This window comes from Borostomias antarcticus (assembly GCF_949987555.1).
Source record: "Borostomias antarcticus genome assembly, chromosome: 5".
Lineage (NCBI taxonomy): Eukaryota > Metazoa > Chordata > Actinopteri > Stomiiformes > Stomiidae > Borostomias > Borostomias antarcticus.
Window position 1 is genome coordinate 23,437,079 of NC_140238.1, and position 26,629 is coordinate 23,463,707.

Sequence of the window (26,629 nt, forward strand, 5' to 3'; positions counted from 1 at the left end):
CACCTGGAGTCACCACGATGGACGAATGTTGCCACTGACTCCATACATTTGCTTTCATCTGAGTGCTGGCTGTGTGTGTGTGGGGGGGGGGGTGGGAGGTTCTGTCAGTGATCAGTAAAGCACAACTGCTGTTTGTACTGTAGCTAACAGCAGCTAGCCAGTGTCTATTGACCCCACCTACGTAGCTCAGCTGTCTGTACAGCTTCCCCTGCAGTCATAACTGAGACAGAACTGTAAACGGTATTCGCCGTTGTCAACCAATAGGACAGCTCGGAACGACTCGACAATGTATACCGGAATGCAGAGTAACCTATGGCAACCAGAGCCTACGGACGTCTATGGGGTAAAGGGACGGACGGCGCTGGCGCTCAGCCTAGTAGACCACTGAGTCATCCAAACTTCAAGCTGGAGTATTTAAATCATCCACCATGCTGTACTGTAACAAAATCCAGACATTACGTTTTCAAATCATCTTCTTAAGTACACCTTTTTTGTAGGCCTGTCTACTGTGGCGGTGGACTAAATAATATTGTCAGGGGTCCTCTCATCTGGCTCCCTGCTGTAGGGTGAGAACACCTGCTGATGAAAGAGAGAGGGAGAGAATGTGAGGGGTGGAAGGTGACTACGGAGCAATTTTTACATATTTACATCAAAGGAGGGAATGAAAAGCAAGCTTTTCAAGGGGGCAGAGTTGAAAACACAGTTGGAAGGTCTCAAATCAACATTATGACCACCGAAATCACAAGGAACTCAAGCTTGGGTCGCCATAAGTTACTCTACATTCCTGTATACGACTGCAGGGAAATCTATACAGACAGCTACGTAGGTGGGGTCAACAGACGCTGGTTAGTTGCTGTTAGCTACAGTACAAATAGCAGTTTGCTTTTCTTTCAGGGTACTGTAGGCTACACACAAGTACTCCATACTGTACATGGAATACTGATCTCAAATTTGTAAGATATGATGGAGAACAAATTAACTATCTAGGAAATGAAAACAATTTGTGACGGTGATAATGGCTGTTTGACTAAGACTCTTAATCCTTAATCCGCTGGGGCTGTGCTCCCCCTGTGCACCCCCTGTCTGGCCGCCTTAAAGATCCACCGCCACAGTAGTCAGGTCTACAAAAAAGGTGTACTTAAGAATATGATTTGAAAACATAATGTCTGGATTTTGTTCCCATGCAGCATGGTGGATGATTGACATTTATGTTACTCAGCAGCCTACGAGGCCAAGCACTTGCACAGTAGTGTTTGTCTTGGCCCCGCCACGCCCTTTAACCCCAATACTTACATGGGGAAAGAAGCAGCTGTAAAACTCAACTTCTAAAGAGAAATTGACCCAATAATTTAAAACATGAAAATTCAAGGAGTCGTTTTTTTTGTGATACCCAGGAAAATGTTCCGGACAGCTGTTTCTTTCCCCATGTATCTCCCATGGCATCTTGTGACTTGCAATACCGAACTTGGCCACTATGCCATCACCTCACTGCCCATAGTCTCGCAATACTAGACTTGGAGCTCCGCATCCAAAAGTCTGGAGGCGTCTAAATTGAAAATATATTTTAAAATATCACTGAAAATCAACGCTATAAATCAGGGCCAGGTTTCCCAAAAGCTTCTTTCGTTAAGAGGCTCTTTAGCCCATTCAGTTGACCAATCAGAGAGCTTGCCCAGACCAGTTGACCAATCAGAACGCTCTAAATGAATGGCCCAAGAGCCTCTTAACGAAAGAAGCTTTTGGGAAACGCAGCCCAGAGCCACCCCCTACATCTCCAATAGGGTGAAGGACCCGCCTTACAGGAAATTATGTCCTCCCCCTGTCCCTATTGAAACAAATTGGAGTGGAGAATCAAAACAAAACAAGTAACAACCTCTGCATGTCACCGCCCTGTTAGGAAGGACCACCCTAAAGACTTTGTATTGGTTCTGCAGGGCAGGTTTTCTCTCAAATTGTTTCCACCCACTTTTAGAGACAAAACCTGGATGAATGTCTTGAGTCTCCAGTTGAGCGCAGCGTTTAGGGACTGACTAGTGAGTCTACCCAGCCCAGAGCTGTTCCTGGGGACTTGGTCGTCCCCCACGATAATGCATGTCATCAGCATGTACAGTACAGTTGTTGAATGTGTAGGTGGAGTGGGCTTTTTTAGTTTAGATTTATCGATAGAGCCAGCATATAGGCCCATAATATTTTTTGTTTGGTCTAAAATGCTATTCTTTATTCGAAAGTAGCTAGTGAATTAAAATGTCAGTGATTAAAATAGTTCTTCTAAAAAGAAACTCAAACAATTTTGTAACTTTCTGTCGGACCAAAAATATGGAATGAAAATGACAATGTTTGTAAAATAAATTTTAAAAAATAAATAAATAAACCGAGACATGAAAAATAGGCCATGCAATAAGATGGTATGATAATCTATGGTTCATTTAAAATGTGTCCCCAACACAGTGTTTCCTTTCAGAATACGTTCTTGAAACACGGCCTCTGCCTCCCTCTGCTGTCCATAAAGTGATATTGCGCCATAGTGGATATGCTCAATGCATTCTACCTGGTTTATTAACAAGCACCAAAAGAGCTACTAAATACCTCCAACTCTGAATAGATAGTAATACTTACTGAGACTCCAAGCATAGATTTTTATGTACAAATCTAAATGTGCATGGTAATGGCACAAATGAATTGTGGAGCACGCCTCACGGTAGTGGGCTCTGGTACATGTGTGATGGACGGACAAACAAATGAACGCACGAATGAACGCACGCACTAACGTAGAGGGGTCTATAAATAAAGCTTCCCCCCTCGATGTCATTAGGTGGTGGACAACAGCCTGGTAAAGACCTCCAATACACTGGCTTCTCAGAGAGCTCTCTAAACTGATCCAAGACCGCAAAGGTGTGATCACCCACCAAAAACGGGAAGCAGAAAATACCTTTTTTCTTTTTGCATCAGTCATAGTGGAATCTCTCCACCAAAACATTCTACTCGGACCAGAAGGAGAGGAGCTGTTTGTGAGCCTACTTCAGAGGCATAGTTTCTGTTTAAATATTTATACATGGCCTGGGGCCCGGGGGTTCTGTTGTGGTGTAAAGCCTTATTGAAATCTGTATCTTTATTTGAGATTTGAGATAAGTTACATAGCTAGCTCCTTGCATAGTTATGAATACTGTATAGGCCTAATATTACTGTAGGCCTACCGAGCTGTGTTAATAACCCATCTCTCTCTCTTTCTCTCTCTCTCTCAATGTGTGTGTGTGTGTGTGCGTGTGTGTGGGCGTGCGTGTGTGTGTGATCGCAATAAACTACTGCTGCGTTAAACCTCAACCTTAAAGGGGCCAATAAGATCATGGCCGACGCCTCCCGTCTCTAGTCTCTTGGACCCACTCTACTCTGGCAGGAGACTGCGGTCCAGGTCCAGGTCTGGGTCCAGGTCCGGGTGCTCACACCACAGAAACAGCTTCTTTCCCACGGACACCAGACTCCTTAACAAGGCCTGTGTTCCCCCATGCCCCCCCCCCCCCACCACAATGACTCTATACCCCCTGCACCACTTGCACACGACCACATACCTCGACAGCACACACATTGCACACACTGTACATAACACTGCTCATCCATGACACTACACTCTGCACACTCACTGTACATTATGTATATAGTATGTATATTGCATGTGTGCCTCCCCTTTTTTAGTATATTGTAATATGCACATTGCATTGTATTTTATTTGCACTGTTTTTTGTATTTTGTATTTGTACTGTTTTGCACTGTCATGTCTTTGCACTGCCCTGTCCTGTACCCTGTCCTATGTCATCTGCACAGCAGATGCCTTAACCAGAGGAGGCTCGTCCATTGAGGTACAGGAGGACAGTCCTCCTCAGTTTTGGATTGAAGAGAGGGATTAAAATTTAAATATATTTATTTATTAATAATTAATTTAATTTAATATTCTCAGTTTTGTTCATAAATCACTTGCTCCAGCACGCATGCGCAAAGCGCGTAAGTGTTGCTCCAGCACACTGTGCGCATGCGTGCTGGAGCAAGTGAGAGAGCTATTTCGTGGCATAAGACGTTTCTAAAGATCATATTACAGAGGCATGTGAAAACCCACAACAGGCCTACGCTCTATGTAAGCACAACTAGCGATTCATAAAGACAGATTGATGAAAACAACCGTTTCACGGCAGAAAATAGATTTTTAGAAGCTGCATTCTCAGTGCCCCGTCCGCCGCCATTACATGGATATACTGGCTCGCGCTGGATTTTAAATTTCTTCTACAGGCCTCCGAATTACACCAAAGTTATCTCGGTGAATGAAACGTCTTATAATATGCCGTAAATAAGGTCCAGGTTGTCAAAAACGAGCATTGTCCTTTAATTTGCCACAAATTTACCGATGGTGCTAAATGCAACTTATGTAAAAAGTTAGTTGTGTCCAAAGGGGGCTAACACCACCAACCTCGCGAAACACTTAGAAGTTTCACCTTCGGTAAATGTGAAGCAATGCAGCGTGTTTGACTGCTTTAGCTAAGCAGCTAATGTTGGCTCTGATAGCAATGCTGCAGTAGAAGATGAGCCAGGCTAAAGACTCAGGTAACACTCATTATGGTTATTATAAATAAGTCTGTACAGTGTTCCCCCCCCAACAGGACCTCCTGCTCCTCCTGAAAGATCCCCCCAAAAATGAATGCCAACAGTCGGAGACTTTTAGCTAGATCGCTAACGTTTTTAGCATAAGTCAATGGAGTTAAACACAGCGAAAATTTGCATCGTAATTATCTGACATTTTCTGACTGAGAGTGAGAGATGCTGAAATGAAAAATTTTCGGTTGCTGTAGCTAGCTGCATAAGTAATGTAGCCACAGTTTAGTCTATGTCTTCTGATGCTAGTAACTGTTACTGTTAACAGTTACTGTAGGGAGATGACCACAGCCCTTAACCCCAGTTACCACCCCCCTTCCAGAGGCACATTAACAGACACCCTCATACCAGCTTGGCATGCAGTTGAAAAGAGAACCATCATAGGTGAGCTTGCCAATGTGTTAAAGTAGCCATAACCAGCAATGGCTGGACAAGTAGCCTATCACACACGATCACTATATTACAGTAACAGTCCACTATGTAAATGAAGGCCAACAGAGACAGAAACATCGACCCAGACAGTGTAGTGTAGTAGGCTATCGATAAGAGTATCGTTAAGTATCAGTACCGATAAAATCCTAACGATAGGCCTACCCATCTGTCCTCCTCAGTTTTTTGAGTCTCCAGCCGCCACTGGCCTTAACCCTAGTCAAATTCCTAGTAGAGCCATATAGCCTACATGGCTAATAAACAGATCCTGACATTTTGAAATCTTGAAAAAATCTCGTGTTTCGAAGGGTGTGTGATCGGTGACGGCGAGTAAACGGTGGGGTCGCCTATCTGCCATTTAAATGACAGCTGGGAAACACGGGAGCCCTCGGTGCGTCAACGGGGACTGATACCGAGTCCAGCATGTCCGTTCATCGATGCCACCCCTCATCTCTCTCTCTCTCTCTCTCTCTCACACACACACACACACACACACGCACACATACGACACACACACAACACACACACACACGCAAGCACACACGCACAACACACAGAGCCATTGATAATGGATACTGTAATTAGCCACCTCTATGCATCTCTGCGTGAAACGTGCGCGTGTTAGCCTGTAAACTGAAATCTATAACGGAGCGGCTGTGCTGATTCTCTGTACGGACCGTGTCAGCTGTGAGCAGAGAGAGACCAACCCTGGCTTCTGAGCACATCACACGCAGACGCCAGTATTATCCCTCTAAATCCTCTCCTCCCGTCCCGCACATCTGTCTGTCCGCGCAACCATGCATCCCAACTCGCCCAGCCGAGCAGACAGAGCGAACACGCATCGCTTCCATTGCCTGACACATAAACTATTAACACACACACACACACACACACACGACCACGGTGCTGCATTACAGGTAGGCTGGGCTATGCAAATGTGCACCATAAAACACTGGCCAGCCTTTATTTAAAAAAAAAAAACACTCTAAATGGTAGCGTGAGTAGTCTACATAATCCATGAACATTATACAAGTAGACTACGGGCGACAACTACAAACCTGAAGCAACTCTCGACGATGTTAAAAACGTAGCACTTGAAACCTGTATGAATCCCTGTGAAGCCGTATCGATGAGGTTACTGTTGCATCGAGAGAGCGCACACACGGCTCAGATCTATATTGCAGGTGCTTTCGCCAGCAAACTGCATGCTCGCTTATAAGCATAGATCTTCTGTTCTGAACAACAACATTGCGATATTAGCGATGAGAGCATGCCTTTTAGAAACGATTCTGATTCTTATGAAAAGGAATCGAAATTGATAACATTACCTCCTCCGATTTCCTCTCAGAAAATCCTGTGTCCGCAGCTTGAAGCAAAAGAGGCAGATTTTTTTTAATCCTCTGCCAACGCCGTAGGTTGAGCAGTATAGAGCGAGCGGGAGAGAGAGAGAGAGAGAGGGGAGGGGGTGGAGAGAGAGTGAGGGAGGGAGGGAGCTAGATAATGCCACTCCAGCTCAGATTAAAGGGAGATGGGCTCATCATCACTATTGCTCTCACAGTATTCACTAAACACCTCAACCACAATCATTATTACACTACTACACAACTAACCTTCCTCCTCAGTCTGCTAATTAAACACCCCTACTGTATGTGTGCGTGTGTATGTGTGCGTGTGTGTGTGTGTGTGTGTGTGTGTGTGTGTGTGTGCGTGCGTGTGTGTGTATGTGTGTGAGTGTGCTAGTGTGTTTGTGTGTGTGTGTGTGTGCATGTGTGGGGTTCTCTTCTTTCATTGGTATTCATCATGCGCATTCTCTTCTGAAGGAAAAACTGTTTTTCTCACTCTCAGCTCTCACACACGCACCACACACCACACCCACAGCGCGCACACATACACACACAAATGGTGTCGATATAATCAACATATTAGTCATACTTCTAAGTTGTTTCAGAGGCATTTCTGGTATTCCCACAATCCCCCACATACTGTACCTGAACTACCCACCTGAGAGTCACCCAGCCCCCCCCCCCCCCAGCCCCTGTCTTCTCCTATCTAAATCTTTATTGGCACTTCTGAGATTACAGTATTATTTGTTATTGCAGCTGGCCTCATTAACAAGGCCCGAGATCCCCACTGACACTGTCTATTTTATACATTATTGTATGTTCATGAATTGTGTTGTATTTGTCACTTACGTTATTGGATTTTTCACTGGACAGTCTTGTCCTCGCTCTATGTGTTTTGTTATGCACCATCAGATCATTGTATGTGAAAACCTTATTTGGAATAAACCTGTTACTGATTCTGATTCTGATTACCAAGCCTGTTAGTCTTGTGAGACCATCTTGATCTGTTTCTCTCCACAGATCAGTCTGCCCCTCCCCATATCTACATCGATTTCCAGAAATGACAATGTGACCGGGCCAATCAGGGACTGTGTTCTAACTGCTGTTCTGCCCCCCAGTGGAACACAGCCATAAGTGGAGTTATTTCAGATACAGATAACAACAATTAAACAAGAACACGAGTATGCACTAGTGGAGTTTCATGGAGGAAAAGACGTTTTCAAGGTTTTTCCGACTGGATTTGGCAAAAGTTTTGATATGCTGTATTTGGCTGAGGGAGTTTGTCTATCAAAAGCAAGTAGTCCTTCCCAGTGAAATCGATGTAGATAGCCAGACTTATCTGTGGAGAGAAACAGAATGTGAGCTTAGGATGGTCTCACCAGGCTTTATTGGCCTGTTGCAACAACAACAGAGGTCGCCATAGAGACGGAGAGTGAAAGCACATTGTCACATTTCAGGGAATTACAATGACAACAAGAAAGAACATATCCTGGAGAAAATGTGAGGTGGGCTAGCTGCTGCAGCTGTATGTAACAGCTATCACCATGCGCCCACCGGTGAAGACCGTGCGTCTCTAGTCCACTCAGGGGCTGAATTGTGGGGTCCGTGGCGTGGACAGTGGCGTGGTGGCGAGACTCCGCCCCCTCAGGTCAGAGCTGGACGGGGACAGTGTACCCCTCTCCAGGCCACCAACCCACCCGCACCGGTGAAGACCATGTGTCTCTAGCCCACTCAGGCGCTGAGTTGTGGGGCCCGTGGCGTGGAAAGTGGCGTGGTGGTCAGACTCCGCCCCCTCAGGTCAGAGTTGGTCGGGGCCAGTGCAATGACCTCCGGGAAATCTCTATGCACCCACCGGCAAAGACCGTGTGTCTCTAGCCCACTCGGGCTGAGTTGGGGGCCTGTGGCGTGGATAGTGGCGTGGTTGTGAGACTCCGCCCCCTCAGGTCAGAGCCGGTCAGGGGCAGTGCAATGACCTCATTCTCCATGTGATAGGAATATCACAAGTTGGGCTAGCTTCTACAAGCTAGCCCACCTAATTACAATGAAATATATGAGGCTGTTGTTCTTACATTTCCTTACTGCTCAGACCGCTGACCTTCGACCCCTAAACACAGCCCTGGGCCTACGAACCAGAGAGAGAAAACAGAAAAGAAGGTAAGAGTTGCCAGATTAGTGATTTTTCATCCTCCTAGGGTAAGGGTTGCCAGATTAGTGATTTTTCATCCTCCTAAGCGACATTAATTCTCAAGCAATAAGGTGAATAGTTACTGAATACCAGGATATGGTGCCCAATAATGGCATTAATTCTTTGTAAATCCCAGTAATGTGATTATACACATTTATATTTGCAGTATGATGTATAATATATGATCCGTGTATCATGATAATATTTTATTGTGGCACATGTATCGTGATGATATCGTTTTGTGACACATGTATCCAGCAAAGATAGAAAGAGCCTTATTTTTTGTTAATTGTCTCTTTATTGACCTATTTTATTACCTATTTTTCTATCTGTTTATGTAATTGTATACTTAATTTGTTTTTTCATGTTATTATTGAATTGTTTTATTGATACTTTGACAGTATTGTTCACCTGACATTCATGCCAATAAAGCATATTTAATTGAATTGAATTGAACTGAAGAGTCTATGACATATACTAGACAGTGTAAGCAATAAATAGACAGACGGACAGACAGACAGACAGAGATGGAGGGAAAGACAGATTGAAGGAGGGGCAGGGCGAAAGAGAGACATGACCAAGAGGCAAGAAGGAACCATTTGAGACCAACAGAATGAAAGAGAGGGAGAAACTGCTCTTTGACAACTCCTCATCTTTTTCCCATGGGAACGGACTGACCAAGTGACCAGTGCTGATATGGGGGATATCAAGTGCTCTCAGGAGACACTTGTTAAGGATTATGCAGTAGCCAACCCAATGTATCTCACACATTACGTGCAAATGCAGAGTTCATGTACTGTAATTTAGAGAGTCCTGTAAACATAGATACCTTCCTTTCCTCCTTCTCTCCCTTCATTGATGACCCTACTGATCTGACATGACAGGATTGGTAACAGCTGTGTAGTCATGTTAGATCTGCCCATGTTTTGTGGCGCTTGACTCCAGAATACTCTAACCTTAACCCCCCCCCCCCCCCCAATGTGTGATGCTGTACTTTTCCTTTTGAATGGTGGGACATCTTTCACAGACAGATTAAGGTCCTTCCACTGTTATTTGTTCAAATAAAGTAAGCAGTCCACCCTCTATTTGTTTGTTTGTGTGTTTGTTTTTTTACTTTCACTTTTTTCACTTACTTCAGATTTGATTACACGAAAAAGGGAGACAGAGACAAGGGAGGAGAGGACAGAGATCTCTGTGGTCAGGAGAATGGAAGCTCAGGGTACGATAAGTACAGTGCATGTGTTTGAGCTTACAGCCTGAGCATTGGTCGCCAATAAACACACTCTAATACAACTGCAATGTTTAGATGCTCCTAAAACAAGGTAACTCTAATACTGTAGTTCTTCCTGATAGTTCTGGTAGGGGTACTTGTTGGTTAGAATCATGTCTTCCTTCCATCTATTGTTGTCTGTGGCACATCCTGCACTGACCAGGATGATGTGTAGGAGGAGAACAAGACATGAATCTCTCTGTGGGGAGATGTGTGTGTGTGTGGGAGAGAGAGAAAGAAAGAAAGAATGAAAGAAAGAAAGAAAGAAAGAAAGAGAGAGAGAGAGAGAGAGAGAGAGAGAGAGAAGTGTATTGTGTGTGTGTGTGTGTGTGTGTGTGTGTGTGTGTGTGTGTGTGTGTGTGTGTGTGTGTGTGTGTGTGTGTGTGTGTGTGCGTGTGTGTGTGTGCATGTGTGTGCATGTGTGTGTCTGTGTGTGTGTGTGTGTGTGTGTGTGTGTGTGTGTGTGTGTGTGTGTGTGTGTGTGTGTGTGTGGGAGGAGAATAGATTCTGTACCATTCACACGTATGAACATGTTGTGATGAACTTCAATTAACACCTCTCATTCTCCCTCGCCCGCTGGGCTTCTGTCTCCATCACCTGCTCTATCCCTCTCTCTTTCATTCACTCCTGTCTTTCTGTCACTCTCTCCCTCTCTTTCTGTCACACCCTCTCCCTCCCTCTCTCTCTCTCTCTCTTTCAGCTCAGGGGAACAAGGTGCTCAAGGGAGCAGTGTTAGTCATTATGACGCTGTCAGTCTTGTCTCCCAGCTCAACACTGGCATGTTGTGACACCTCAGGATCCCCATATCTGATGCTGGTGTCACGCTGGCATGAGTTTGTACGGACAGGGACACTGCTCACGAGGCCTGCTCACCAAAAACATGCCAAGTTCATGCCAACAGTGGAACCCTCGCCCCAAAATAATTATTTCACATATAAATTGAGTTCTGTGCGGAACCTTGTTTACAGCTTTCCACCACAGGAACAAAATGGCTCTTCACAGCATTATTTTTCGCCCCCCGTTAGGAGTGTAATCACACATTCCTTTTACAGGAACTCTCAACTGATAAACTTTACCACAATCTGACCCGTTGCTGTAAGACTGGGAAAAGTGTGTCTGTTTGTTTGTCAGACGGCGTTTCTCCCTGTCGACCGGGGCCTCACGACTCGGGAGCTGCAGCTGTGTTCCCATGGTAACCGTGTAGCAGTGAGGCGAGGAGAGAGTGTGGCGGCAAAGCACAGACTGAGACACCGCAACTCAGGGAGCCAAAACACCGCTCTCCTCTCTCCCTCTATACCAAAACAAGCCAGGCTAAACAGAGCCTTACTCTCTCCCTCTAGGCCGAGACAAGCCAGGCTAAACACAGCCTCTCTCTCTCTCTCTCTAGGCTACGTCTTTGTTTCGCCCAAGCTGTCAGTCCCTCTCTGGTTTAGACCCTCTCACTGTCTCTCTCTTGATCCTTTCTGACTGCCACTCATCTCAGCCTGTAACCCACCCTTCTCTCACTCGCTCACTCACTCACTCTCTCTCTCTCTCTCTCTCTCTCTCTCTCTCTCTCTCTCTCTCTCTCTCTCTCCCCCTCTCTCTTCTCAACGTAAACAGGGCAGAACCACATAGCCAGGGAAGGCTGTAGCAGGTGGCATTTCCCACTCAGAATTTCATGTTGCCCACGTGTAGCCTAGGTCTTGTAAAATTACAGAAAATCAGCTTCAAAACAGACAAGAAATGTCTGACTCCCCGCCTGAAATCCCTTAGATCAGGCCCTGCACGTTACAGTATGCAGTAAATATTCGAACGCCTGTGAGAACGTCTGTACCGGAGAGTAGGTGCTGCCATCATGTGGTGAAAATTACTCACTACAACATCAGATTCCGTATGTGATCAAAGTTAGTCTATTTGCTTCTGCTGCACTGTTGCGCTTAGCTGTCAACCATGACAGAGTTTTTTGATAGAGATTTATTTTCACCCAGGAAGATCTTTCAAACTATAAATTCAACCATGTGTGTGAATATAATGCATGACAAGCTTATTGAATAAATGCTGAACACACAGCTTTAAAACAGACAATTTGTAATTTAATGTTAATGAATAAATATATGTATGAAATAGAGAAATTACAGTTTTCAGAAAATGACACACACACTATACACTGAAGCCAAGGACGAAAGATCCCCCCCCCCTCTTTCTCTCTCTTTCTTTCTCTCTCTCTCTCTCTCTCTCTCTCTCTCTCTCTCTCTGTCTTTCTCAATCTTTTCGCACATCCCTCCTTTCCTCAATCTTGTCCAGGTCTTCGGAGATGGAGGGAGCTTCTCTCTACATTTAAACATATACAACTCTGATTAAGTCAACTTGACAGGAGAGAATGCATTTCACACAACGCTGTGTATTCTGTAGCCTACTGTGGAAAAGGCAACATTCACTAATACCAAAATTCATAACTACTGCTAAATACCTATTGAAAAAAGAGATACTGCACCAATACAGTGATACCACTGTAATCATGTATTGTCAATTATGCAAAGCACTGTAAAGGTGTCTGCACACTGCCCCAAGCAACACCAACATAGGATGGCGTTGGTTGGCGTTGGTTGGTGTTGATTGGGGCCTTGTGCAGGCACCTTAAGATGGATACGCCTACACGGTTGGCATATCAACAGACTTTTCCAGTCTCTTCCTACTGTGTATGGTCAGTACTGTACATAACCCAGTGCATGTTAATCGGATGTAGGGCTGTATTTATGTCCTTCTTGTCTCTAGCCATTCTGTTCCATGTCTGGTGTTTAGTGAGGAGCTCAGATAGAGTGACTGCTGCGGCCACCAATGGAGACCCCAATGAACAAACACAGTGTAGAGAGCTGAAGGAAGCAGGTAGCAACTGGAACTTACCACCGAGTCCACAGTTCTGGGGGAGTTGAAAGAACAGGTCAGACACCTGTAGTACTCTGCCCTCACCTACAGGGGGCACCACAGAACAACCACAAAACAACAACTCAAACATCTCAAAACATACTGAGGGGCCTTTTGAATACTCTAAAAATGCCTCCTTTTACATTCTTTTAAAAAATCACTGATTTGATAGGAATAGAATAGTATCAGCTATGCAGATATACAGTATATATGCTTTCACCTATACTGTGATGCTAGAACAGATTACTTTGAGGAGAGGAGAAAGATAGAAGGCAATTTGAGAGTAACCCAGCCCAGTGATTAGAAAGATAGAGGCCATTCTGAGAGTATTTAAACCACACCCAGACTAGTGATTGAGTAGAATGATAGAGGCCATTTTGAGAGTATTTAAACCACGGCCAGTCTAGTGATTGAGTAGAATGACAGAGGGCATTCTGAGAGTATTTAAACACAGCCCAGACTAGTGATTGAGTAGAAAGGTGAACAGGACGTGGCACCTCCTTGTTGAGCAGACAGTGGACGATGTAGAGGAAGGTTCCCTGCTGGGAGTTGAGGAGGACGAACAAGTACTGAAAGAACAGGTTGGTCTGGTAGAAGCCCAGGATCCAGGTGCAGCCCAGTATGACAAACTGGGCCAGAATCTTAAACACTATCAGCCTGCGACAGAGCGTGTGTGCGAGAGAGAGAGAGAGAGAGAGAGAAAGAGAGAGAGAGAGAAAGAGAGAGATGGGAGGGGAGGGGAGAGAGAGAAAGAGAGAGAGAGAGGGAGGGAGGAGAGAAAGAAAGAGAGACGGGGGTGGGGGCTTGAAATGTTTATTATTATTGATATCAATAGAACATACATAGATTCCTTTTGACACACGTACACACACCTGGTGTCTTTGGACTGTGAAACGTCACTCCTCATGTTGGCCAAGGTGGGACGTAAACTCCATATGGTGAAACAGAACAAGATCCAGTTCAGCTGCAGAAAAGCAAATCGAAGTATGAGCGTGTGTTTATGTGTGTCAGAGTGTGTGCGTGCGTGCGCGCGTGCATGCGTGCATGCGTGTGTGTGTGCAGAGACAGAGTAGTGCTGATACACTTACAGCGAGGACAGCAATCACTGGTCCAGTTAAAGCCCATGTAAAGTTCTTCTCTTTCGACAGCCAGCACCTTAAACACAGTCAATTAACATCAGCATATTAAACACAGTCAATTAACATCAATATACTAAACACAGTCAGTTAATATGAATATCTTAAACACAGTCAATTAACATAAATATCTTAAACACAGTCAATTAACATCAGCATCTTAAACACAGTCAGTTAACATCAGCACTTTAAACACGATAAATTAAAGGAGTAGTAAAGGGAAAATGCATGTTTAGCCCTGTTTTAAGGTTACTTATGATCACAATGGTTCAGACCAAAACGTTGACAGAACTAGCACTTTTGAGAAAGTCTGATAATTGCTCTACCACCGTTTTGGTCATACAATGGATGTGGGTGGGCATCTTGAAAAATCTTTCAAAAACACTCTTGATTTCAAAGACAAGAAACCCACCAAGGTGTTAGTTGCGTTCTGACATATAATTTGCCATAAAGTAAGATTCTAGTTCATCTGGAATTTAGTCGCAGCACATACATGTGTAAACTTCCGCAAACTAGGTAGCCTAGCAACATAAACAATAACAATAGCTACCGTAAGTAGTTCCGCTTCCTGATTCCGCGTCAATACAAGTCAATGGATTTCATAAAATGATCAATAAAACCCTAAAGGATTCATACTTTGCGGCGAATTTGATGTCAGAACACCAACGGACACCAATTACCCCCTCGGTGAGCTTCTTGTCTTTTAACATGTTTTTGAAAGATTTTTCAAGGTGCCCATCCACATCCATTGTATGACCAAAACGGTGGTAGAGCAATTATCAGACTTTCTCAAAAGTGCTAGTTTTGTAAACGTTTTGATCTGGACCATTGTATATGATCATAAGTAACCTTAAAACATACATTTTCCCTTTACTACTCCTTTAACATCAGCACCTTAAACACAGTCAATTAACATCAGCATCTTAAACACTGTCAATTAACATCAGTATGTATTCACACAGACACTAGTTAGTGCGCACCAAACAAGCTTTGGGCCCGAGAGCGCTTCGTTGAGGCCTTCGTGAACACAGCAATCGCACTCAGGTGGGCACCAAAACAGCCGCACCGAGACCCTCCAGAAGGGGTGGTCTCGGAGCGGCTTCAAACGAATTCTTGTGTGCACCAGTTATGGTGTGAAAGCGTGCCACCTCGGACCGACGCAACTACCTTGTGCACCCCACATGTTTGACCTAAAATGTTTTTCATGATGCTCTTGCACCTGCCCCCAGAAAGATATTGACCAATGACAGCACAGAGTCTTTTCATGTGACTTGTGGTGCTGCATTTGGACCAGAGTAAAGTGAAAGCGAGCCGCAGTAACTGAGAAATTAAAACAAATGTATCACTTTCGTTTTTGGTGCGCATCAATGGTGCGCACTAACATATGTGAATACGCCCTTAGACACAGTAAATTAACAGCATCTTAAACATAATCAATTAAAGGGGAACACCGCTGTCATAGCAAGTTTAGCTCAAATGTCGATTTGTCGTCAATGAAACCGATCGGTAAACACCAACATTTAACCGATCCATGCAGTAGTAAGCTAGCTCCTTTTTCCTCTGTGCACGCACCCCCTTTATAATGGAGGTCTATTGGCCTCTGCTAAAAACTATGATAAACATGCATTTTCAAGGCAGGAAGCGCAGGGTGTGTGTGTGTGTGTGTGTGTGTGTGTGTGTGTGTGTGTGTGTGTGTGTGTGTGTGTGAGTGAGTGTGTGTGTGTGACTCTACTCGTGTGTAAATTACCTCTACTCACATCTAAATTAGCTCTACTCACATTTTAGGGCCACCATAGCCTTCAGAGTTCACCCATGCAGACACGCCTACTATCACCGTCGGTACGCCATAGCCAATCAGGTAGAGGCATGGCTTGGGGAGGCCGTCCCTCTCGATAACCTGCACCTTGGTGAGCCTCCAGACCAGCAGGTGGAGCTGTACAGCCTCTAGCAGCATCCACACAAAGCTGGCCAAAACCAGAAAGTGGAGAAGTCCGGCCATGACTGAGCAGATCAGCTAGGGACACACATGACAACTAGGATCAGAGCTGTCTCACAATCCCACACACACACACACACACACGCACGCACATACACACACACACACACACACACACACACACAGAGGGTCTCAACATGCAATATCATCACCAACGACAAAAGGAGATACTTTAAGATGTACTAACTTCACCAACCTTGCAGATTTTATCTAGTTAATTTGCTAATAAAGATATAATCATAATATAGAAATATAGAATATAATGAAGGTGGAGGCATGACCTAGGTGCTAGCCCTAAACATTGCAGTGATCACAAAGTGTAGATTGACAAAGCTGGCCGATAATAACTTCACAATACAGTCAGTAAACATCAGCACCTTCAAGAAACCTCTCTTTGTTTAAAAGCTGGTCCAAAGGATGATCCCATACCTCATTATCAACATAGGCCTTGTCCATTATTAAAGGATGATGATCCCATACCTCATTATTGACATAGGCATGATCCATTATTAAAGGATGATCCCATACCTCATTATCAACATTGGCCTCATCCATTATTAAATGATGATCCCATACCTCATTAACAACATAGGCCTCGTCCATTATTAAAGGATGATGATCCCATACCTCATTATCGACATTGGCCTTGTCTATTATTAAAGGATGATGATCGCATACAGTACCTCATTATCAACATAGGCCTCATCCATTATTAAAGGATGATGATCCCATACCTCATTATCCACATAGGCCTTGTCCATTATTAAAGGATGATCCCATACCTCATTATCAACATAGGCCTCATCCATTATTTAAGGGTAATCCCATACCTCATTATCAACAAAGGCCTCATCCATTATTAAAGGATGATGATCCCATACATCATTATCGACATAGGCCTTGTCCATTATTAAAGGATGATCCCATACTTCATTATCAACATAGACTTCCATTATTAAAGGATGATGATACCATACCTCATTATCAACATAGGCCTCTTCCAGTATTAAAGGATGATGATCCCATACCTCATTTTCGACATACTGTAGGCCTTGTCCATTATTAAAGGATGATGATTCCATATCTTATTATCAACATAGGCCTCATCTATAATTAAAGGGTGATCCCATACAGTACCTCATTATCAACATAGGCCTCATCCATTATTAAAGGATGATGATCCCATACCTCATTATCAACATAGGCCTCATCCATCATTCAAGGATGATGATCCCATACCTCATTATCAACATAGACCTCATCCATTGTTAAAGGATGATTATCCCATACCCCATTATCGACATAGGCCTCATCCATTAGCAGCAGCAGATGGGACAGGAAGAGGCAGATGCAGAGGTGGAGACGGGCCGTGTTGTTGATCTTGGGGTTCCAGCTACACAAGAGGAAGGTGAGGATGGCCAGAGCAAAGAAGATCAGGCCGACACACACAGACACACGGTTCACCCACTCTAGGAAGGGGTCGTCCACTGCCGTCTGAGGAGATGGAGGCACACACACACATACGCACACACACACAAATTCTTGGTTACTTTACCATTCTTAGTATTTACCTTAGAGTATCTTCAATCTAACACACATACACACACGCTTGCAGGCGTGTACCTCCCCAGTCTGCAGGATGAGGGCGAATGTGGAGAGGTGAGAGCAGCTGCACACTGTGTAGTTTTCATCGGAGTGTACCGCCCAACAGCCTTCCACCGACCAATGCCTCTTCTCTTCCTCCTCCTCCTCCTCTCCTCCGCCATCCCCCTGTTTCTCTCCCTTCTTTTCACCGCTGTCCTCCCAGTACACGCAGGTCACCAGGCCAGACTCAGACAACCTCTGAGACAGACGGACGGACGAACGGACGGACAGACGGACGGACAGACAGACAAAGTTATTATTGTATTTATATTTTGCAACTCTTGCACTTTGGCTTTAGCACTAGATTATGCTCCTAGTCACTTGTTTAGAAAGAAGATGCACTTGTTCTGGTGAGTAGTAGTACACTGACTCCCTACGTTAAATGCAATTTTTGTAAATTGCTTTGGATAAAAGTGTCTGCTAAATGACTGCAATGTAAATGTAAGGTCTGAGAGAGGTGGAAGCAGGTTGAGTGGATATCAAACAGTATATTCTATAAATTATACACAATAGGGATAGATGGATGGATGGATGGATGGATGGATGGATGGATGGATGGATGGATGGATGGATGGATGGATGGATGGATGGATGGATGGATGGATGGATGGATGGATGGATGGATGGATGGATGGATGGATGGATGGATGGATGGATCAAATAGACAGACTGCACCCTCTTGTGGCGGATGGTGAAGTTGACAGGCTGGGAAAGCTGGGTGTGGTTGATTTTGGGCAGGGTGGCAGTGATGACATCAGAGTACATCTCTGTCTGGTTCTTAGTTTGAAAGTAGCTGGAGCTCAGCAGATCCTCCATGCCACTGGCACTCATAAAGACTGCTGCTGCTGAACCTGGAGGCGCACACACACACACACACACACACACACACACACACACACACACACACACACACACACACACACACACACACATCATAGAGGGCCACCATATACCATTACACTTAACACTCTATGTAGAGAATTTCATGGAATGTTCATATCCAAAACAATAACACCACTTTGGTCCATCTCAACATCTGGTTTGCCGAGACAATAACACTGTCAAGCTAGCTAAAATTAGTGGCGGTAGCTAGCTAGCTAGTTAACGTTCAAAATGACAAGCAGCTATTTCTTGAGCCTCCCAAAGGCAGAGCAGTTGAGATGGGTAAATAATAATCTCACCACCGAACAACTAGGTCCCAAAGCTAATTTGGATATTTTTAAAAGGTTTTTGATTTGCTAGCTATTATTTATCGCAGGTTGTTGTTGGTTTGCCATATATGCTGACACAAGGCCAAGTTTACTTGGACGAAATAATTTCCCTAGTGACCGAATATTCTATTGAAATTGTCTATATACCATCATTGTCACTATCATCATCATCATCATCATGATCTTCATCGCCATCATTATTATCATTATTCATCAATATGGATATCATCATCATCATCCTAATAATTGCTATCATCTCAGCTATGGTGTCTTACCGTTGTTGTTCCTCGCCAAAGCCTGTAGGTTAATCTCCATGGTGTTTCCCTTGGCTGACAATGTAGTGTTGTCGTCTCCCCCTGCTCCAGGCCCAATAACCTGGACATTAATATCTGACACACACACATACACACACACACACGCACACACACACAGTCACACACACAGTCACACACACACACACTTTCAGTGGCTTACTCATAGACGTCTAATGGTTCTGGGATCTTACCCATTGATGTCTGTGTGGTTCTAGGGTCTACTGTAAGTGTTGGTGTCTGTGGTTCTATGGTGTTGGTGTTTGTGTGGTTCTAGGGTCTTAATCAGCATTGGTGTCTGTATGGTTCTGGGGTCTTAGTATTGGTTTCTGTGTGGTTGTATGGTCTTGGTGTTGGTGTCTGTGTGGTTCTAGGATCTTAACGTTGGTGTCTGTATGGTTCTAGGGTCTTATGCAGCTTTGGTGTCTGTATGGTTCTAGGGTCTTGGTGTCTGTATAGTTCTAGGGTCTTGGTGTTGGTGTCTGTGTGGTTCTATGGTCTTGGTGTTGCTGTCTTTATGATTCTAGGGTCTTACATAGCTTTGGTGTCTGTATGGTTCTAGGGTCTTGGTGTCTGTGTGGTTCTATGGTCTTGGTGTTGCTGTCTTTATGATTCTAGGGTCTTACGTAGCTTTGGTGTCTGTATGGTTCTAGGGTCTTGGTGTCTGTGTGGTTCTAGGGTCTTGGTGTCTGTATGGTTCTAGGGTCTTGGTGTTGGTGTCTGTGTGGTTCTATGGTCTTGGTGTTGCTGTCTTTATGATTCTAGGGTCTTACGTAGCTTTGGTGTCTGTATGGTTCTGTTGGTCTGGTTCTGGGTTGGTTCCACCAGAGCGGACACCAGGCGCTCTGAGATTCCCAGGACCAAACTCCCTGTCTCCCTGTCTCCAACCTCCTTCACAGCCTGGCCCGGCTCAGCCGCAACTCCAGAGACCTTCTACCAGAATGAATGGAGGGAGGGAGGGATGAATGGATGGATAGATAAATGGATGATGGATGAATGGATGGATGGATGGATGGATGGATGGATGGATGGATGGATGGATGGATGGATGGATGGATGGATGGATGGATGGATGGATGGATGATGGATGATGGATGATGGATGATTGATGGATGGATGGATGGATGGATGGATGGATGGATGGATGGATGGATGGATGGATGGATGGATGGATGGATGCTTGGATGGATGGATGGATGGATGGATGGATGATGTATGGATAGATGGATGGATGGATGCTTGGATGGATGGATGGATGGATGGATGGATGGATGGATGGATGGATGGATGGATGGATGGATGGATGGATGGATGGATGGATGGATGGATGAATGGATGGATGGATGGATGTGGGGATTGATGGATGGATGGATGGATGGATGGATGGATGGATGGATGGATGGATGGATGGATGGATGGATGGATGGATGGATGTGGGGATTGATGGATGGATGGATGGATGGATGGATGGATGGATGGATGGATGGATGGATGGATGGATGGATGGATGGATGGATGGATGGATGGATGGAGCATACTGATATGAACACAAACCAGTTCAGAATGAGATGGTAGAAAGGGACAGTACCAGAGTTGTAGAAAAGCCGTTGGTCACCATCTAAACACAGATAAACATTAGAGAATATGGATATAAAACATATTTGTAATATTTAACCGTAAAACATGACATGACCTCAAGGCCTCTGAACCAGTGGCATCGTTAGGCTGGGGCCCTGGATGTTTTATGAAGAGCCCCGGATTTATTGTTTGGTGGGGAAATTATAATGACTATTATTATTATTATTATTATTATTATTATTATTTGTTTTTCATTTTAAATTTTTATTATTATTATTAACAAACAAAAAAATCAGTGGTTATTATATTCATCTGTCATTCCTATCATATATTAAAGCCTTTAAGTAAGATCCAAACTAGCATGGCAAATTTACAGTTTCGTGATTTTCACAAACTTTGTGAATAAACGTGAATCTATTGGTAAGCCTAATTTTGGTAAAAGTTGGTAATTTATGCTGCAATAATTTAAATTATTTAAAGCATTTTAAAAGAAATATCTCTTTATATTGTGTATGTCTGTCTTCATGCTGTCCAAACGTGTTGAGTGGCCAAGAAAAATCGGAAATTGCTTCAAAATATCAGATTTGCAGTTGATAAGTAGGACAGGTAAGTGATGTAAGAATGACTTGAGTATTTAATAATCTACTGTATAATTAATTAACTAGGAACATGCCCTCCGTTTGCAAACCTGATCTCAATTCTTTAACCAAACTCTCAGAGTAATACAGTATGTACAGTACTCTAATTACAACCAAATCATATTGAGAGGACTCACCCCTTCTGGCAGGATTGTGTCCAGGTTGTCTTTCAGCTGCTGGTCCATCCCAGTAAGGAAGTACTTCTCCTTGGTCTGGCCCTGTGACAGGGGTATGAAACCTGCATTTTAACACATCTCTGGTGTTGTTTACAGTATGTTCGTGTTCTTTAATGGCCCCCTATAACAAACACTCAGTTCCATTTTATGGCCATATCATCCCACTTCCTCACCTAGGGCCCTCAGCTACAGCCAGCACTGTAGAGTAAAGTATATACAACAGAATAGGCCTAGCCCGTACACAGGGTTCATTTCACGCAAGAAAGAGCTGTTGTTGCCAATGGTTTGATCGAGAGGAGAAAGTAAATAAATTAAACAGAACGACGTGTCAAATAAATAAATTCACAGCGTCATCAATTCACATTCAATTCAAAACTCCCAGCTACACAGCTACACTGAGAGCCAAGACAAGCTAGAACACAACGGACGGACGTGGTTGTCGCGTGCGGTCGGTGGCGAGCCGTGGGTGTGACGTATCTGGTGCTGCCTTCTCTTCACACTCCCTGATATAAGACAGGAAGTACTCACCGCAGGGGGCTTCAGGGAGTCCAGAATGTCCTGAACACCTGTTGGTTGTCAGAGGATTTGAGGGAAATTTAAGAGAGGATATTACCTTACCAATGGGTTATGCCTTCTTGAAAACATACGTATGTGGAGCATGTCAATATAGAATTCCAATAGAACCATAGATTAAACAAAACCAATGAAAGGGAGTTGTTAATTGTTTAACTAATTAACACTATACCCCTGTTGGCATTTCCACGTTCTCTATGGTTTTCTACGAGGTAAAGGTGTCTGTACACTGCCCCAACCAAAGCCAACCAACACCAACGTTGGATTGGTGTGCCATGTTTGTTGGTGACCATCAGTTGGATGGATTTTGCAGCTGAATTTTATACTTCCAACAACTGTCAAATTTAGAATGTTGGGTGTTGGGCGTTGGTTGGTGTTGATTGGGGCCGTGTGTAGGCACCTCTAGTTAGTGTATCTCCGTCACGTTAGTGTATCTCCGTCACTCACTCCGACACACCGAAACCCCCGTCTCCCACAGGACCCCGGTGGAGGGGAAGAAGCCGTCCTGGCAGGAGCAGAAGAAGGTGCCTGGAGCATTAGCACACGCTGCATCAGGACCACAAGGGCCAGCACTGTCCCCGCACTCGTCTATGTCTGCAGGGGTGAGCACACACATCAGCACACACACACACACACACACATCAGCACACACACACACATCAGCACATGTTATTAGAATGGAGAGATCTAAAATCATAGAGCCATATACTGTTTACACGTAGAGAAGTAAATATACTATATACAGCATGCCTGGAGGCAAATCCCCCCCCCCCCCCACACACACACACACACACATACATACTCAAACACACAGTGTTTACAACCTTGGCATGGGTTCAAGTTGCTAGCTATAGCATCAGGATTGGTCAGCCGGTAACCAAGGTAGCAGGTACAGGTGTATGCCCCGATAGAGTTGGTACAGTTGGCATCAGGACCACAGATGGTTGGTTCCGTCACACACTCATCAACATCTGTGAGATTAGAATGTGCCCAGATCATTAAATAAACAGGTTGTAATCTGAATTATGATAATTATTTTGTTTACCTCTACAGTCGCCAGTGGTAAAGGTGCAGTATGCGGTTTGTGATTTTCTGTTAGACATTAGAAAATGTTTGAAAGATTATGAAAAATGCAACCGACAAAATCCCTGGCCCTCCCTTCAGGCCTCCTTCCAAAGCCACTCCTCCAAACTTGGGGAACACAAATAATACTCGCTAGGCAGGTACTGAAGGGAGGTTGACAGGTAGGTAGGCCATCCAATCATTTCAAGTTGGCAACTCAGAATGATTGGACGTACTCATTACAGTCATGTGACTTCCACAGATTACGGATTTATTTGATTTTAGTGCTAGAGCACTTTATTTGCTGTGAGGATGTATTGAGAATTACAACAAAAACAAAAAAAGTGCTTCTGAGCCAAACCCTGTACTGCACCTTTAATTCAATACACTGTACAGTAGTTTAAAGCAATACATCGCGATATTTGGACCTTTACAAACATGTCTGGTGCTAATTCTCCAATTAGATTTACTAAAAGTAAGCTGAATCGTCCAAACAGTCTACTCAGAAAGATAATACATTGACGATGTATTACCTTTTAAAACTTGCGTCCCCAGGACGCAGAGCATTCAGTCGAAGTGCGCATGCGCAACGTTGTGCTTAAACAACACGGTAGTAGCTAACTATTCCGGCGTCTATGGATATCATGCATGGATGTATTAATAGAACATGCAATGATATCATGGCGGAGGTGAGAAAACCGAAGCAAAACATCATGGAGGAAGCCAGAAAAAGAAAAAGACAATCTGATAACTTTACGACAGTAGGCTACGACAGTGCAGTTAGAGCCTGTGGGGGTGCAGTCCCGAGAAAACCGGAGAAAACGCTATGTATTGCTTTAACATTCAACAACTACATGAAACACTGCATAACATTTGCGACAGTTGACGAATACTGTGACCTACGATGAGGGTAGAGTGCCATGTACAGTACCTTGGCAGGCGTTGATCTCGCTTGGTTCTGTGTTTGGCTCACTGGGTTCATAGCCCTGTAGACAGGTGCAGGTGTGGGATCCTGCTGTGTTGCTGCAGACAGAGTCTGGCCCGCAGACGGTGGAGTTGAAACACTCGTTGATATCTGTGGAGAAAAAAAGTTCACTTACTGTACCACCTGGCGGTTCCCCGTTTTCATTTTTGTGTTTTTTTTCTCTAGTATTGTGACTACTGGTGGCATAGAGATAGATGCAATGGGAGGATGGTCATAGGTCCCACCCCTACATATTCCAGAGGGAATAAAAAAAAAACAGTTTCACCCGGGGGCCAGAATGGATGGATGGACAGATGGATAGACAGACAGACATCAATACTACAGACAAACACACAAACAGCCAGGGTCAAGAACAGCGATATACAGTCGAATCACTGTAATCTAATGATCCGCTCTGCAACTGAACTGACATTGTATATATATTCAGCGGAGCTGTCTTTTCATAGAAAACAACAGCCCTGGCTCTCGGCCGACACATGTCAGCTTTCTGTCTCTACTGGTCAGAATAAACGGTGAAAGATCATTTTTCTCTCTGATTTTCATTTAACGTGTGCTGCTCTGTTCTTTTCTGTGAAAAGACAGCCACGTGCTAAATGAATTATACTTTTGAGTCCAGCACCGTATTCATCAGGTATTTTTGAGAAGCACGCCCTAGTACCTCCAAACTACTGACATTGGATATTGGAGTTGCTGTTCAGAGACCTTGGCATTCTGTGGAGGCGTCGTCGTTGAGGTGGTAGCCTTGGTTGCAGGTGCAGGTGTAGCTGCCGGGCGTGTTCTCACATGTCCCGTTTACGTCACAGATGCCGGGGGTACATTCATCTATATCTGTTTGAGAGGGAAGAGAGAGGAGCCGTGTTTACTGCACAGTGGACAGCCTGTGGTCCAAGTTTGAAAGAGGGTGGGGGAGGAGAGAGAGAGAGAGAGTGTGTGTGTGTGTGTGGGCAACAGACATACAGACAGACAGAAACAAACAAACAAACAGGTCTACTTGACCTTTGCAGGTGTTAGACTGCGATGGTTGTATGTTTGGTTCGGTAGGCTTGTAGCCCTTCAGACAGATGCAGGTGTGGCCTCCTGCTGTGTTGTTGCACTTGGAGTCGGGGCCACAGATTGAAGACGTCTCCACACATTCGTCTATATCTGTTGAGAGAAATTAGGAGCGGCTCACGGCTCTACCTTTGCTGGAGGAAAACCAATACACTGGCGGCGCTGAGATGTCCAATCTCCCGGTTAAAAGTCACCGCTACCAAAATGGTATAGGCTGGCTTCTTTGACGGTGTGTTTAGGGACAATAAAATCTTGTTGGGGTGAATCAAGTTTTGAAACCAACTGTCATTCAACACAACATGGTCATGCTATAGACACACAATCCAGCTACCCACCACCATCAGGCTAGTCATACAGGTATGTGTACCTGGTCTACCCACCATCAGGCCAGTCATACAGGTATGTGTACCTTGGCAACCATAGGAGTCCTCTGACGGTTTGTGGTTTGATGGGATTCTGTACCCCGAAACACAAACACAGCCTCCATCGCCTGTACACTCCGCTAGTAGACCACAGGAGGCTTTGGTGCAATTACTGTGATCTGGGGAGAAAGAGATGGTATACACACATGAAAGTCACACACACACACATACAATCACACACACATGCACACACACGCATGCACGCGCACGCACACACAGACGCATGTGCACGCAAACACACACACAAACTTTTGTATTGTTAATGTATTTTTAAAAATATGAATGAGTAAATAATGACTTTATGAATGAATGGATGAATGAATGACAACTTAGAGAGTGAAAATGAAGGCAAACTCACAGGTCACATAGGCCGAAGAGCCATATTGATGCTGATTTGGCTTGAACACATAAAATTGTCCTGGACAGAGCAAGATTTCAATTTGGTTGATCCATTCACAGCAGGAAGCTGAGGTGGAACTCCTGGTACATGAACTGCCCACGTACGGGGACTCCACCGACTGGGGTAATGAAAATGGTGCGGAGATGGGATATATGGTGCCAGCTGTGCTTGTTCCAATACAGGATGTGATAATTCTGTCTCCACCAATCCCAACAAAGCGCCACCAGTGCCCGACGAGACTGCCGTCATCTTGGGGGTATGTAGGGAAGTTGGTGGGCGTGAAGGCACGGTTACGCTGCGGTTGGGACAAGTTCTGGTAGCTACTGCAGCCTGGGCAGAATAAAGGCATGCAGAGCTGTCAGCTAGTGAGGTTATGATCACAACATGACTACATGATGTTCCCAGGTTATCGGTAGTAATAATGTCAAATCAATTTGAATTAATAATACATGTTTTATTATTTTTTTTAAATATATAAAACAGAAATTAAATGTTGTAATAACTTGATTATTCTGAAGTTGCCAACAAAACACTGGAAATTCACATCTTCCCACAGTAATGTATTGCATTGTGCATAGAGTCATATTGAGATCCCTTTCTACAGTCAATCCCCCCCAGGTTCTTCTTGACAACCTTTTTGCCAGCAAATGACATGTACATTGTCCTCTGCAATTC

General features: G+C 44.3%; 1 protein-coding gene across 1 annotated transcript; it reads right to left on the reverse strand.

Moving 5' to 3' along the window:
* Positions 1 to 3,382: 3,382 nt before the first annotated feature.
* LOC311309682 (uncharacterized protein) lies at positions 3,383 to 26,303 on the reverse strand (the record flags this gene model as incomplete). The annotated part of the gene is made up of 19 exons (XM_084439010.1): positions 3,383 to 3,457; positions 12,752 to 12,817; positions 13,270 to 13,429; positions 13,645 to 13,736; positions 13,861 to 13,927; positions 15,687 to 15,922; positions 17,195 to 17,398; positions 17,528 to 17,746; positions 18,224 to 18,399; positions 19,035 to 19,134; positions 21,424 to 21,504; positions 21,991 to 22,028; positions 22,483 to 22,629; positions 22,860 to 23,006; positions 24,029 to 24,172; positions 24,785 to 24,910; positions 25,079 to 25,225; positions 25,542 to 25,673; positions 26,042 to 26,303. The coding sequence occupies 19 exons, from the start codon at positions 26,301 to 26,303 to the stop codon at positions 3,383 to 3,385; spliced, it is 2,619 nt and encodes an 872-aa protein (XP_084295136.1).
* Between the last annotated feature and the right edge of the window lie 326 nt (positions 26,304 to 26,629).